Here is a 15,270-nt window from a genome sequence, read left to right on the forward strand (position 1 = left end):
AACCTAGCATGTTTTTGGAATGTGGGAGGAAACCGGAGTACCCGGAGAAAACCCACGCATGCACGGGGAGAACATGCAAACTCCACACAGAGATGGCCGAGGGTGGAATTGAACCCTGGTCTCCTATCTGTGAGTTCTGCGCGCTTCTTCATTTGTTACTCACGTTTAGCGTCCTAAAAAGTGCAAAAAAATGACTTGTCTAAAGAAATCTAATACCTGTGTTTGTGTGGCCTATTTGCCCCCCGCCCCCCTCTCCCCGTGCGTCTCTCCAGGGGGTTATAAAATTGACAGCTGCTTTGATGGATGACCTCCGGTCAACTCTCCATCCATCCTCTCTTCTCCTCCTCTTGCCATCCCTCCACTCTGCCTGTCCTTATCCCGACCACGCATAACACAGCCCCCCCTGGAAAGGCCCGGACAGGAGGCCGGTCTATGTGGCCAGAGCAGGAAACAAAAGCCTCTCTCTGGCATTCAAATGTCCCACCCCTCCACCATCATCCACCACTAGCACCTTCAGAGCCCCCCCTACACACCCCCCCAGTCCTCCAGGGAGAGTGCTCTCTGCTGGGCAGCGGCTGTTAATAAGCTGCTAATGAGGAAACAGACCTCTATTCTCCGCTAACATCAAGACAGATGGACGCACGTGACATGTTTGTTTTAAACTTCCTGTGGTGATGATGGATAACAAGGAGGAAGAGGCTAAACATTTTATTAGCTAAAACATATGAAGAAATGAGGGTATTGGTGATGTATAACCACAGTTTAAATGATTTCAGGAGTGGGTAGTTGGACTCTAAAGTAATTAAATAGAACCATGCATATTATTATAAAAAACAACAATCAGATAGCAGCTTATTATACTAATAGGTGATTTCTACGCTTTATAGTCATGTCAGCGAAGGACACGTCTTGTTTGAAATGAGCTTTATACCTTTATAGCAAAATTTGATGCACCTTTTAATGAAGTCATTTTTAAAGAAGGAGCGGAATAAGAAAAAAGCAGAAAAAATATGATAAACATCGTAAAAGTACCAAAAAATTATGAACTTTTTCTGGTAATACTTTTCTTGTAATTGTTTGAAATTTTGTATATTTTTATAATAGTATATTTTTCCTTGGTGTGGTGTCAGCGTGGCCGTGAGCGAACTTAACTTGGAAATTGGGTAAAGTTGCTGTAGCTGTTATTTCAGTTCATTTTATTCATATATTTTGATAATAATAATAATAATAATCACCTGGAAAAAAAAAGCTTTTGATACTGAAAATTGCAGAATCTTGTTGACAATAGATGAAAAATAGACATTAGCAACAATGCTAATTCTTGTCCGGGTCAAAAAACTAGCAAAAATGTTTTTTAATTATTATAAAATTAAATTATTTAAAAAAAATTAAACAATAATTTTTTTAATCATAAAAAAATTTAAATCAGGTGATTTTATGCAAAATGTTGGTGCCAGCAATTCATACAGTGGTTTGTACAGATAAAGCAATGCATGGTATTTCAATCAAAATAATGAGAAACACTGACATATACAGTAGGAATGCTTGTTTAAGTTTAGTGTAGAAGAAGTTTAAGTCTAACGTAAGTGACCTCTGACCTCAAAAATGGAGAACAAGCTGCTACAGTGAGTGAATATCCTGGAAGCATAATTAGAAGCATTCTCCATTCCTCAACCACTTTCTCCTCATCTTTTTCTCCCAGGGGTCCGGAGGAAGCGGCATGCCGTCCGCAGACCCGGCAGGCCAGATGTGCTCCAGAGGGGACGAGCGACGGCGTCAAAGGCGCCGACACAACAAGGAAGTGTGCCTTTTCAAACGCTGCTTTGTCCACGTCGGTGCACGGGTGCACTGACAGGAGGTCCGCATCGCAGTGGCCCCTGCCAGGAGGCCCCCGCAGGCGGCGCAGTGTGTGGCGGGGCCCTGTGTCCATCACATGCAGGTATTGATATGGATGACCCCAGCAGAGAGCCCGGGGACTCTTAATGGGCCTCTAACGGGATGACCAGCCTGCGGACAGCCCCCGTCGACCCCCCCTGGCACTCAGGGAAGAAGGAAGATGATAACAGATGGAGGGGGCGCTCTTAGCGTTTGACGGACAGACGAAGAAAGGTGGGGACGAGCAGGAGGGAGTCAGTGGGTGAGTGACAGCTCTTGGTGGGGTGTCAGAAAGTGACAGTGAAGTCGTGGAAGTTAGCCGATGAGGGGTGGCTATCAACCCTCGTGGAACTTTCTATAGCTGTTGTGTCCTTAAAAAAACACAACCACACTTTTGTAGCTCATTAAAAAAAACAAATTTTTGAAATTTGACCATGTAAAACATAAATGCGTGATCATTTAATCATCATTTTGTTTCTAAAACTATGAACTCTTTACAGCATATAGGACTTTTTGGAGTTATTTGTCCATAAAACCTTCATTTAGATAATTTAAAAAAATAGATTTTGTCTCTAAAACAATCAACTCATTTCAAATTGGACTTTTTGGAATTTTTTTTGGAGATAATTTAAAAAATTAAACACTAAACAGCAACAACAAAAGCCTCTTTTAGATTATTTATAAACTGATTTTACCAAGCCCTCTTGGTCATTTAAAAATGGAATTAGAAATTAAGACATTTTTGGAGTTTTTGTGTCCATAAAAACAGCAAAGTCCTTTTAAAATATTTTTTGGAATTTGTTTTGCTGCACGGGGGAGCAGTGGTTAGCACGCAGGCCTCACAGCTAGGAGACCGGAGTTCAATTCTCCGGGTACTCCGGTTTCCTCCCACATTCCAAAAACATGCTAGGTTAATTATCGACTCCAAATTGTCCATAGCTATGAATGTGAGTGTGAATGGTTGTTTGTCTATATGTGCCCTGTGATTGGCTGGCAACCAGAAGACAGCTGGGATAGGCTCCAGCACCCCCCGTGATCCTCGTGATCCAAAGGGGTAGAAAATGAATGAATGAATCTTTATACTACATGTTCTTCTTCTTTATTTATTTATACTTCTATATTTGGACTCTGTTCCCATAATATTTCTTTCATATTTAACATTCCCAAAGCTACTGTAATTCTAGATTTAGTTGGTTTATCATTATATTACAACTTTATGGCAACTTCTTTAATATTTCAACTTGGGTTAATTAACCAACAAAATTCCATGTTACATCATTTAGAAAGTAGACTTTTTGGAGTTTGTCCACAAAAAACAACCAAATGCCTCTCTGGCATTGAAAAACTAACAATACCTAATATATATTTAAAATTTACTTTATATTTTTTTTCCATAAATAGTTAAAAAAACAACAAAATACACTTTATAATAGTAAAAAAAAGTGATTAACAAAATATTTTTACAAAAATTAACCAAACTATTGTACAAAAATTAAAGGGACGTGACCCAGGAAGTGTAACCAAGAAACAGGAAGTGGGGAAGACATTAAAGGGGACCCACAGGTGTGCTGTTCATGTGTTTTTTCTCTCTTCTTGTAGCTCCTTGGATGTTTTTACCTGCATGCCGACCTGGCTGGCTGGGAATCATTCAGCAGCAGCAACTACTGTAAGTACTGTTTTATTTTATTTTATTTCACCTAAATAACATATTTCACATATTTCTAAAGCTTTATTTGCATGTTTTTGACTCTATCCTATAACACACATACATCGATACACCACAGCAGTCATGCACGGCCATCATATCAGTGTCCTGTCTGATTGGTTGGGGGTCTCCAAGGAGCCATTAAGTACAAAGCGTTAACATCTGCCAGACATTACTGAGCCAGAACGGTTTTCATTTGTCCATATGATGACACACACACACACACACACACACACACATACACACACGCAGCGGCTGCTGTCACTTCTGCTTTCCCCGGCAGTGCTCATATAATTGCCACTGAGTATGTAAACGTGGTAAAGAGACGTTCAATGATATTGGCATTTCCACGCCGTCATTATCAACGTGTCAAATGCTGCATTTTGCTGTTTTGAGATGTAACGGTGGACAGTTGCGAGCATGAAATCCTGTCCATAGCTGCAGTGCGCTCGGCTTTATTTGTGTGTTTTTAATAATAGCCCGAATGCAAGTTGTAGTGTTTAGCATTAACGACGTTCCATCTGTGCGCTTATTTAACGGAATCTAATGTGTGTCAAGTCTTGTGTATTGAAAAAAAATGAGCTTTAATCCTCATTAAAACTATGACGGAAGAGAAACATATAAATATACAACATCTATATTGACTTTCAGTACTGTTTATTGTTCAAATATAGTTGTTTTAATCAGTGCGGAAGTAAATATCCAATGCATTCAATACAGTATGTGACACGTCAACATTCATACAAAATAGTGTACAGAAGGCTTTTTGACCGCCGATTATTTTGAGTCGCCAGCCAATCACAGAGCACATATAGACAAACAACCATTCACACTCACATTCATACCTATGGACAATTTGGAGTCGCCAACCGCCTCTCGCCCGAAGACAGCTGGGATAGGCTCCAGCACCCCCCGCGACCCTCGTGAGGAAAAGTGGTAGAAAATGAATGAATGAATGAATGAATTATTTTGAGACACTTTTGTGGTTGTCATTAATAACTGGAGGGAGGAGCGATCGCGTTCACGTTCATTATGATGTTAGGATGAAGAGTCTTGAACCAGTCATGATGTGCTATATATATATTACTATATTGACACTTACTATGGTACCCATTATGTCATTGGATGGTCATATCACCTCATACTTCGGTACGAGGTACATTATTTAAAAAAAAAAAAAAAAAACCTTAAACTGTATTATGGAAAGCAGGAAGTGAACAAATGTAACAGTTACTGATTGTAAAAGTACCAGATGGAGGGGTAGGATTTAATAAGCTTTGCTTCTTCCTACTCCTTTTGGACATGTGGAACTGTGAACTGATTATGTGATGCATTCAATTGTAATCTGATGCATGGTCAAATGGAATTAAACCATTACCATTACCATTACCATGTTGAGCATGTGTAAGCAAGCGTCTTTTGTCCCATGTATCTTACACTAATATGTAAAATAGTTAATAATGTTCTTTCACGAAGAGGCTGGCCAAAGAGTCTGATGTCTTTATCTGTGAAGTCTGTTCTTGGCTTCGGCATGGACCTGGCCTCCTGATGACCGTGTTTCACTTTGTCACGACACTCTTCCTGCTGAGAAGGCTGTCACCCAAACGCTGTGCCAGGCCTGGAGCTGGCACACATGCACATAAACATACAGTGGCATTTGTATGCCGCAAACATTCATTCATTCATTTTCTACCGCTTATCCTCACAAGGGTCGCTGGGGTGCTGGAGCCTATCCCGGCTGTCTTCGGGCACCCTGGACTGGTGGCCAGCCAATCACAGGGCACATATAGACAAACAACCATTCACACTCACATTCATAACTATGGACAATTTGGAGTCACCAATTAACCCAAGTTGAAATATTAAAGAAGTTGCCATAGAGTTGTAATATAATGATAAACCAACTAAATTTAGAATTACAGTAGCTTTGGGAATGTTAAATATGAAAGAAATATTATGGGAACAGAGTCCAAATATTAGAAGAAGAACATGTAGTATGAAGATTCATTCATTAATTTTCTACCCCTTTGCCTCACGAGGATCACGGGGGTGCTGGAGCCTATCCCAGCTGTCTTCTGGTTGCCAGCCAATCACAGGGCACATAGACAAACAACCATTCACACTCACATTCATACCTATGGACAATTTGGAGTCGCCAATTAACCTAAGTTGAAATATTAAAGAAGTTGCCATAAAGTTGTAATATAATGATAAACCAACTAAATCTAGAATTACAGTAGCTTTGGGAATGTTAAATATGAAAGAAATATTATGGGAACAGAGTCCAAATATTAGAAGAAGAACATGTAGTATGAAGATTCATTCATTCATTCATTTTCTACCCCTTTGCCTCACGAGGATCACGGGGGTGCTGGAGCCTATCCCAGCTGTCTTCTGGTTGCCAGCCAATCACAGGGCACATATAGACAAACAACCATTCACACTCACAATTTGGAGTCGCCAATGAACCTAGCATGTTTTTGGAATATGGGAGGAAACCGGAGTACCCGGAGAAAACCCACGCATGCACGGGGAGAACATGCAAACTCCACACAGAGATGGCCGAGGGTGGAATTGAACTCGGGTTTCCTGGCTGTGAGGTCTGCGCGCTAACCACTTGACCGCCGTGCAGCCCTACTGCAAACATTAATTACTAAATTGAACATCTTGGATTCTGCACAGCCACTTGTTGCTAGGAAGAGCTCACGGGGCTCTCTCATAGCTGCCCCTCCTAGACATACATAGGTCAGCCCCAGGTGAGTCCAAACTTTGTCCAGCGAGAGCCACACACAGAAAAAACGGAGAATGCGGGAGACTGTATTTAAGCCATCAATCCTCGTTCTCTGTTCCCACAAAGTGACAGTCTAACCACAATACAAGGAAACACCAAATTCCCTGTGTCATCATTCCCAAGAGGCTCATTCCAAACATGCGGTGGCCAGAGATCCAGTCCGATATGTTTCTCCCATTGACATCCGCACCCTCAGAAGCCCCCTTCCGTCCCTACACACACACACACACATGCGTACACACACTGCAAGGACAGTTGCTTTTGAGCAGTACCAGGACAGTCAGACCCTCTCGGGGAGTCTCCAAACTACAGGCGACTGGCATGCCGACAAACGTTCCCAGAGCACGTTTACGACCAAACACTGAGCGCCATCTGTCAGTCACTGTAGGAGAAGAACAGTGATCATCATCACACACACACACACTTCCTGTCTGGCTCAAAGTGTCCGTCCAAACGTGTGTGTGTGTGTGTGTATGAAGCTGACTTGTGCATATTTTTAGCACGTGTGCAAACACAGCCAGACAACAACACAGTCTGTTCATCTGCAGGCCTTTGATTAATAACACTGACGACTATTTAGCAGGACAACAGTGTTTCACGCTGTTGCTTAAATACCGCCACGTCAAATACCATGATCGGAATAATCTTTTATTATAGTATGTGTATTACTCATTAAGGGCACATACTGTTATATAATGTCATGTGTAGGCTATAACTATAACTGAAATTGTATTGTAATAATAACACTTGATGCAATTAATAATTTCACGTACTTACAAATATTACATAACAATGACAGATAATTAGTATTTACCTTTCTGAGTTGTTTATATAAGAAAAATACTTTAGTATAGTAGCAGAAAATGCAGTCAAAATACATTTGGAACACATCACATTTTTTTTAACATAATTTAAATAGAAAGTTTTTTTCAAAATAATTTATATTAACCATAACTTAACAATATCTTCAGAAATGTATAATATTGTAATTGATTAATTTTTATTTTATATTGTGTTTATATACATTTTTAATATATTTTTGTTTCATATATTTTGTCCCAGCAAAAAACAACAAACACGCATAATGTACATAATTATAACAAGCTCACATAATACATTTTCTGGCAGATCTATTTTTCGTTATTAGATTTTATTTAATCATGTAATTTATTATTATTATTATTGTTGATCATTATTTTAATAATTTAATCATTAAATTTTTCTAATTAAATTTCTGATACTGTCCTTTTTTTAAAAAAAAGATGATGACATCTGATCTTTTTTCTTCATTAAAATGTTTTTTTTTAATCTCTTTTACAGTGCTAGTTATATTAAATCAAAGAGCAAATGAATGAATATTTCCCAATAATTAATCAGATTATAAAATAAAATCAATCATTTGATCTTTTTTTTTGCCATAAGCAATATGTACAAGTTTTTTTTCCACAATGATAAACGTCATATGTTTCTTCAATGAAGCAGAGAAAACTAATGACAGAAGCTAAACTAAGCGACTGTTTCCTGGTCCTTCCATCTAAACTATGGATTGCATTGCTGTCATTCTTCACTTTCCCATGATCACACTCATTACTGAAGTCACTTATGATTTATTGATCATGAGGCCTGTACAAGTATTTTAATGTTGCAGATGGTGGCGTTAAGGCAGCGAGCTACAGCATGTATATTATATGATGCTGTAGAAAAAAAAAAAGTCATTTTCTTTGTCACTTGTTGACACGTTTAAGCACAAAAAGCCTGTAAATAATACACAATAATGATGTCACTTGATCAGATGGCCTCCAATCCAATGACACTTTAATAACTTCAACATCATCGCTTGTGCTGGTAGACAATCCACAGCAACAACACACCATCCTCCTACTTCCCGCGACCCCGCCCGGACAAAAGGAAGTGTCAACAGTGCCTCTCTAACGCCACAATTAACATGCAAATGAGTGCTGTCGCTAATGGCGATGGCAGCGCGCTCTTATGATGGAAATATGCTTTCCGTTTTGGCCCTACGTGTTAAACATTAGTCAGTTGAGCACAGAAGGGACACTGGCCCCCCGAGGCCTCCCTCAGGGCAGAGAGCGAGCGAGCGAGAGACGGAGCGAGAGAGAGAGAGACGGAGTGGACGGCTGGTGCACCTGCTTCACATGCACAAACGCCGACATAGACGGCGTGAGGACGAGCAGGCGGTTCTAATCAGGCTCGTTCAGCCTGTCAGCCAACTCAATAAGTTATCCCCTCAACTGCTTTTGTTCTAGGCGGCTGCCTCTTATTCAGACCAAATGTACTTTCTGTTGCTGGCCTCGAGCGCTAACCCTGCTAGCAACATACTGGCAGATGTGAACACACCGGTCGATAAACTTTCACTAACACGCACACCTTGTTAATTCACAACATAGCTATAAAACGCACAAACTAGAAATTGCAGTAAATTCAGAAATAGTGTTACCACTAAATATGCTATGAAGCTATTTAGTACATCACAACATATCATAGCCATCCCCAGATATCATGCAAATAGGCCTCCTGGTGGCTCTGAGTTGTAAAAATGTGCCGTTGTGTTTATTTCTCTTACGCAAAGGAGAGGTTTTGTGGGTAATAATGAATGGAAGGAGCACAGGTTTGATTATACACGGTTAGGCAAAATAATCTGACACATTTGTAGGTTAAATAAAAGGCAAATAAAGTAAAGAAACAAAAAAAGTGTTGTGTTGAAAGCGATTATCATTGTCCAACACTGTCCAATCTACTGTAATTATCTGACGGATAATTATCTGACGGATAATTATATGACGGAGTGGGAAAAAAAGTTCTCCCATTCCATGTGGAAGTGGTTAATCTTTGGTTTCTTAGTTTGTCTTTCTGTCCCACTCCATTTAAAACATGTTAAGTTTGGAACTAATACACAGTTAGACAAAATGATGTGACACATTTGTAGGTTAAATAAAAGGCAAATAAAGTAAAGATACAAAAAAAGTGTTGTGTTGAAAGCGATTGGACAGTGACAATCTACTCTAGTTATCTGAACACACACAGACAATTTCCCTAATTAAGCAAATTTAAATGAGATCTCTCAGAATTTTTGGAACTCTTGTTTACATGCTACATGTTTCTAGTCCGACATGATGGAGTGGAAAAAAAAGTTCTCCCAGTCCATGTGGAAGTGGTTAATCTTTGGTTTCTTAGTTTGTCTTTCTATCCCACTTCATTTAAAACACTTTAAGTTTAGAACTAATACACGGTTAGGCAAAATGATCTAGGTTAAATAAAAGTCAAATAAAGTAAAGAAACAAAAGTGTTTTTATTTTCAAAAAGTACATATAACACCATTCTGTTTCATAATGTTTTAAAAATGAAATCAGTTCTGGTGGTGCGAGGTTGGCCGGTTGATTTTGGTTTCAATGCAGATCCAGTCGCTCTGAAGTTGGTAACCCATAACAAGATGGTGTTTGGAGCTGGTACGGGATCATGTCTACCAAGATTGAAGTGCAAACGGAACGCTTGTTGTGTTGCAATTTGATAAACGTTTCCATAATGAAAGCATGATGTTCACTGGTCCAATTCATGGCAGCACCTGAAAAAGAAACAAAAACAATGGCATTATAAAGAAACGCAGCAAAATGTACTTTCTTTACTTTATTTGCCTTTTATTTAACCTCCAAATGTGTCAGATCTTTTTGCCTGACCCTGTCTAACACGTCCAAGTCGGGTGCCTCTTAGTATCTGGAGCTAATGCTTTGTGGATTCTTGTTGAGTTCTCCTGTTCATTTATATTGTGGAAAGTATCTGTTGTCATTTGTAACCGCCAGGGCAAATGATGACATGCATGCTCAACTGCGTGTGTGTGTGTGTGTGTGTGCATGAGTAAATGGGCTTCCACTTTGTGGATTATTTCCAGCCATTCCGTTTATGTCTGTTATGCAAATTGATGGTTATCATTAATAACAGGCGGGAGGAACTATCAACTTTTATTCTACCACATGTGTCTGACGTGTTCCTGGGTAAGTGCTTGTGCCTGAGAAAAAGTACCTGAGGCTTTGACTTTGTTGTTTATTTTGGTGCATGGAAGTGGGCATTGACTGTGTGGATTATTTCCTATAGCCGCAGTGCTTATGAGGTTGATACGTACATAGTGTATCTGTGTGTGTACTTTCAGCTTTGACTTTGGGTAATATCACACTTGTTCTGTTTATTTCTATTATGTCATGTAGATATTATTATTATTATTATTATTATTACTAACAAAAGGGGCGGCACGGTTGAGACCAGGGTTCAATTCCACCCTCGGCCATCTCTGTGTGGAGTTTGCATGTTCTCCCCGTGCATGCGTGGGTTTTCTCTGGGTACTCCGGTTTCCTCCCACATTACAAAATCATGCTAGGTAAATTAGCGACTCCAAATTGTCCATAGGTATGAATGTGAGTGTGAATGGTTGTTTGTCTATATGTGTCCTGTGATTGGCTGGCAACCAGAAGACAGCTGGGATAGGCTCCAGCACCCCCCGTGATCCTTGTGAGGCAAAGGGGTAGAAAATGAATGAATGAATCTTCATACTACATGTTCTTCTTCTAATATTTGGACTCTGTTCCCATAATATTTCTTTCATATTTAACATTCCCAAAGCTACTGTAATTCTAGATTTAGTTGGTTTATCATTATATTACAACTTTATGGCAACTTCTTTTAATATTTCAACTTGGATTAATTGGCGACTCCACATTTTAGTCCCACTTTTTTTCCTGACATTTTTCTTGTAGGACTTAATCGCGTTGAAGTGGTCTTCTAGTAGTGCTGCATTTAGTTAAATTTAGTTAAAGTTTAGTCGATTAATCTGTGACTTCACTGGAACAAAATGCAGTATCGTCCTTAAATCATACTAGCTTTAGATCTTTTAGAACTTCCCAGATGTCATTAATGTATTGGTTGAACAGTTTTGGTCTAAGTATTGACCCCTGAGGTACGCCACACTATATATTACGTATTTAAACTGCTTCCTGTTTGCTAGGTAGCTTTTAACCCAGCATAAAAACCCTTTCTAGTTTTGTAATTAGTATGTTGGTAATGGGCTACTAATGAAGAATTTCAGTTGGCTCAAAGATTAATTAATATGCTGATCGTATCTTTACCCACACCGGTGTAATTTTGAAGTTAGAATAAGTAAGAATATCAAAGCGGCACCTATACCCTCTTTCTATTATACTCAGTGGGGAAAAAAAGTTAGAATGTCGCCTGCTTGCGTCCATAAGGTGCCAACACTGAACAACACTCATTGACATTCAAGTCTTAAAACATGCATGTGACATTTGTGTGCTGCATGTGCACGATGCCGCAAACCAATGCCCCCCCCCCCTTCATGAATTTAACACGGTTGGCGACGGCGACGGCAGCAGTTGTTCCCTCGCTTTGCTCGCCTCCTAATTAGGCAGAATTAAGAAGTATTTCTCAGCCCATTGAAAGAGTCCATTTCCTTTGAAACCCCAGCATAATAAACCTTAAGTAATTATGCCGACTCCTGACTATTAACTTGCAAACCGACAGCTTCCCTTGACAACATCCCTCTCAGTGTAGTGTGCTTAAAAGGCCATTGCAGCTACCCATCTATTTACATCCCATCTGGCAACACACACACAAACACACACAGATGGGGCGACTCATTCCTAAAGACAAAACAGCAGTAGAAAGAAGTGGAAAATGAACTCTTTCACTCTTTCACAACTCCCTTTTCTGCCTGCCTCTATTATTATTTTTCTTAATCTTCATTTGCATGAGCCGAGGAGAAGAAGTCCCCCCCCCACCCATTTCCCTCAACCCCCATTGCCCCCCTCCAATGTATAATCCTCTGCTTTTTAGCATCATGTAATCCCGCCGCCTCTCTGTGATGCCATTTTCTCCTCTTGGTCCCACATGAACAATTAGCTTGTAATCTGCACAAACATACATTCTGTCGATGCAGAGATGAGACGGGCTTGTTTTGTGGGGAGGGGGACTGCAGAAGGTTAGGGTGTGGGGGGGTGGGAGTAGCACCCTTGGGACCCGGCCGACAAACTGCTCGGCGCTCCCCAAGGCCGCTTTCTGTCCGAGATCAGAAACAATCCAACTGGGCTGCGTTAATGCGTCGTCTTTGCATTTTGAAATGCTGGAAAATCCTTTCTTTAAAAATAATATTCATAGAATGAATTGTTGCAAAATTGTAACCTAATTATTATATCTGTATGGAATTAACTTTATTTAATATTGTTTTTCATGAAGTAGGATGTCATTGCTGGCTTATTATATATACACCCTTATTGTTTCCCTTGTAATAGATACTATAGATACTATATATAGAAATTTAATTTGGTGATTTATTATTCTAAATTCGGATTAGTTGTATTAGATCTTATTTTTTTGTGTGTTTTTTAAAAATTCTGCACATGCTGCACATCTAAGTCCTGTAAATTACAATGAATATGAAAGTATTATTATTATAAAGCACAGTTTTAAATGTTTAAAGTGTACAACCATACATTAAAAAGGGTCATTTGTTTAGAAAAAAAAATACCATTGACTGGGGGAAAAAAACAAAGACAGTGAATATATGATCCATAATTTTACATTTTATTGAAATGTCATCCAGGGCCTCTGGGTGAATAATAAATATTTCATCAACAATGTAAAAAAATAAAGACACAGAGTCTCTGGGCATAACAAATTCAGGATGTCACCGTTCTGACATGGCAACATGCACCAAATAAATGAGAGCAGAGATGTTTGTACAATAAGCCACAAAGTGTTTTTTGCTACATGTGGCAGAGAAAAAAAAGGGGGGGGGGCATTTTTTGTAATGATATGGAACTTTTTAAAAATCCTTGTTACAAGGCACAAAGAGCATTCTTCATTTTCAGAAAATAAAGTCAAGAAAAATGTTCATGCAACCTGGGATATTTTGATGCACGTCGCACAGCTTTTTTTTTTTTTTTTTTTTTTTGTTAAATGTAAAGCATCAGTCATTAAGTTTAAGTCCTTGGTACAAGGAGGACATTAATACATTTTCTCATATGGATCCAACAAGAAAACAAAAACAACATGCACCACCACACTCATCATGTCATTATGCCCACCCCCCCTTTCAAAAAAAAAAGTTAGAAATATATACATGACATGGCTCAGTCTGCACTTTCATCATCTCACATCATTTCATGCCCTCTTTGGCCTCCCCAGTGAGTCTCGTCAGGCCGGAGGAGCTGATGGGGATGTGAGGATGAGGAGGAGGAGGAGGAGGCGGCACCTGGCAGATGGTGCACGGACAAGGCAGGCCGGCCCAGTGCTGGAAGCCGGAGCCCAGCTGCAGACTCGGGGGTGCAGCCGGGGAGCTTTTCATGATGGCGTGTGGGGCCCGGATGGATGTGAGAGCTGGCAGGGTGGATGATGAGGAGGTGGAGGAAGGGGTCGAGGAGGAGATGCTGCTCCCGAGGAGAGGGTGCACCTGGTGGGCAGCGGCTGCAGCAGCAGCAGCAGCCGCAGCGGCAGCGGCTACTGCCGAGTGTCCGCCCGGGCCCGGGTGAGTCACAGTGCCGCAGTGGAAGGCCGAGTGTTGGCCTCCGTAGATCTCCCCCACCAGGCGCTTCATCTCATCCAGGGAGCTGTTGAGCATGAGGATGTAGTTCCGGGCCAGGAGGAGCGTAGCGATTTTGGACAACTTCCTCACGGAGGGTCCGTGCGCGTACGGCATCACCTCCCTCAGGCCGTCCATGGCCAGGTTCAGGTCGTGCATGCGCTTCCTTTCTCGGCCGTTGATCTTGAGGCGAAGCTGGTACATTTCCTCCTCGGTCACCTGCTTCTTTAGTTTATACTTGTTAGCGTTGTTGCTGTTGCTGCTGCTGCTTCCTACCGACGACGAAGACTTGCCGTCGGACATCTTGTGGCGGCCGTCGCCGCCCTGCGTGGAGGAGGAAACGGGGTGTTGCTGGAGGTGGTGGAAGTGGTGGCTGGGGAGATGTTCTCGGAGGAACATGGCATCCATATCCGGGGATGAGGCTCTGCTGCTGGGGCTGGAGTCTGAATTCATTTTTATGGGGTCTTCCTCCCTCTCTCTCTCTCTCTCCCTCCCTCTCTTTCACTTTCTCTTTCTGTTCACCTGATGTTAACGCGTCCCTGTGCTGTGCGCAACTGCTACTTTTACGCACCGGCGTCGGCTATCATGCATCCTCTCTCTCTCTCTCTCTCTCTCTTCGTGTCTTCCCGCCTCTGAGGTGAGGAAGACACCGATAGTGGCTATTTATACCGAAAAGCGCTTTGCTATTCATAACGCCTTGTTAGGGAGGATGACGCGCCTCTTTTGGAGGAAGGGGGTGGCGGTGCTTTGACTGTCCTACTGACCGCGGTGCGCATCCATTCACTGCCATTGTCGGGGACGCTGTCGGGGGGCGCAGAGAAGCAGAGAAGCTCCTCTCATCTACTTTCCTTTTCACTCAAATTCACATTTTTTTGTTCAATGGGCCCTTTTCCTCCCAGTGAGGCGAATTTTTACGCATGGAACATGTTGGATCTTGGATGGAAATCATGATTTTTATGTTAAAGGGAGCTAATTAAACTCAAATGATAACAATAACTACCTAAACAAGGTACAAATATGCATATATTATTATATTATTTACTGATAATAATAAATTAGTGCAGAAAAAATGCCTGTAGTAAAAATAAACCTCCCTTTTGTCTTTTGTCAGTGGTGTTTGAAGTGCGGCCCGTGGGCCATTTGTGACACGCAGCTCATTTTTTATTGGCCTTTGGCATATTGTAAAAATTCTAAAATAATAGTTGAAAAAATGTTGATGCTACTGAGTTGGGATTTAGGCCTTCGATTTTTTTTACCCCCTTGACAGGGGCTCCCATGCAGCCACAGGGAGCATGA

At 40.9% G+C, this 15,270-nt stretch overlaps 1 protein-coding gene across 1 annotated transcript; it reads right to left on the reverse strand.

Moving 5' to 3' along the window:
- Positions 1-13,316: 13,316 nt before the first annotated feature.
- On the reverse strand, positions 13,317-14,587 carry olig3 (oligodendrocyte transcription factor 3). The gene has a single exon (XM_058059194.1). The coding sequence runs from the start codon at positions 14,425-14,427 to the stop codon at positions 13,552-13,554; it is 876 nt and encodes a 291-aa protein (XP_057915177.1). The 5' UTR covers positions 14,428-14,587; the 3' UTR covers positions 13,317-13,551.
- Between the last annotated feature and the right edge of the window lie 683 nt (positions 14,588-15,270).

This window comes from Doryrhamphus excisus, chromosome 20 (genome assembly GCF_030265055.1).
Source record: "Doryrhamphus excisus isolate RoL2022-K1 chromosome 20, RoL_Dexc_1.0, whole genome shotgun sequence".
Lineage (NCBI taxonomy): Eukaryota > Metazoa > Chordata > Actinopteri > Syngnathiformes > Syngnathidae > Doryrhamphus > Doryrhamphus excisus.

Coding starts and splice junctions, on each gene's coding strand:
- olig3 (XM_058059194.1), bottom strand. CDS start 14,427: ATGAATTCAGACTCCAGCCCCAGCAGCAGAGCCTCATCCCCGGATATG.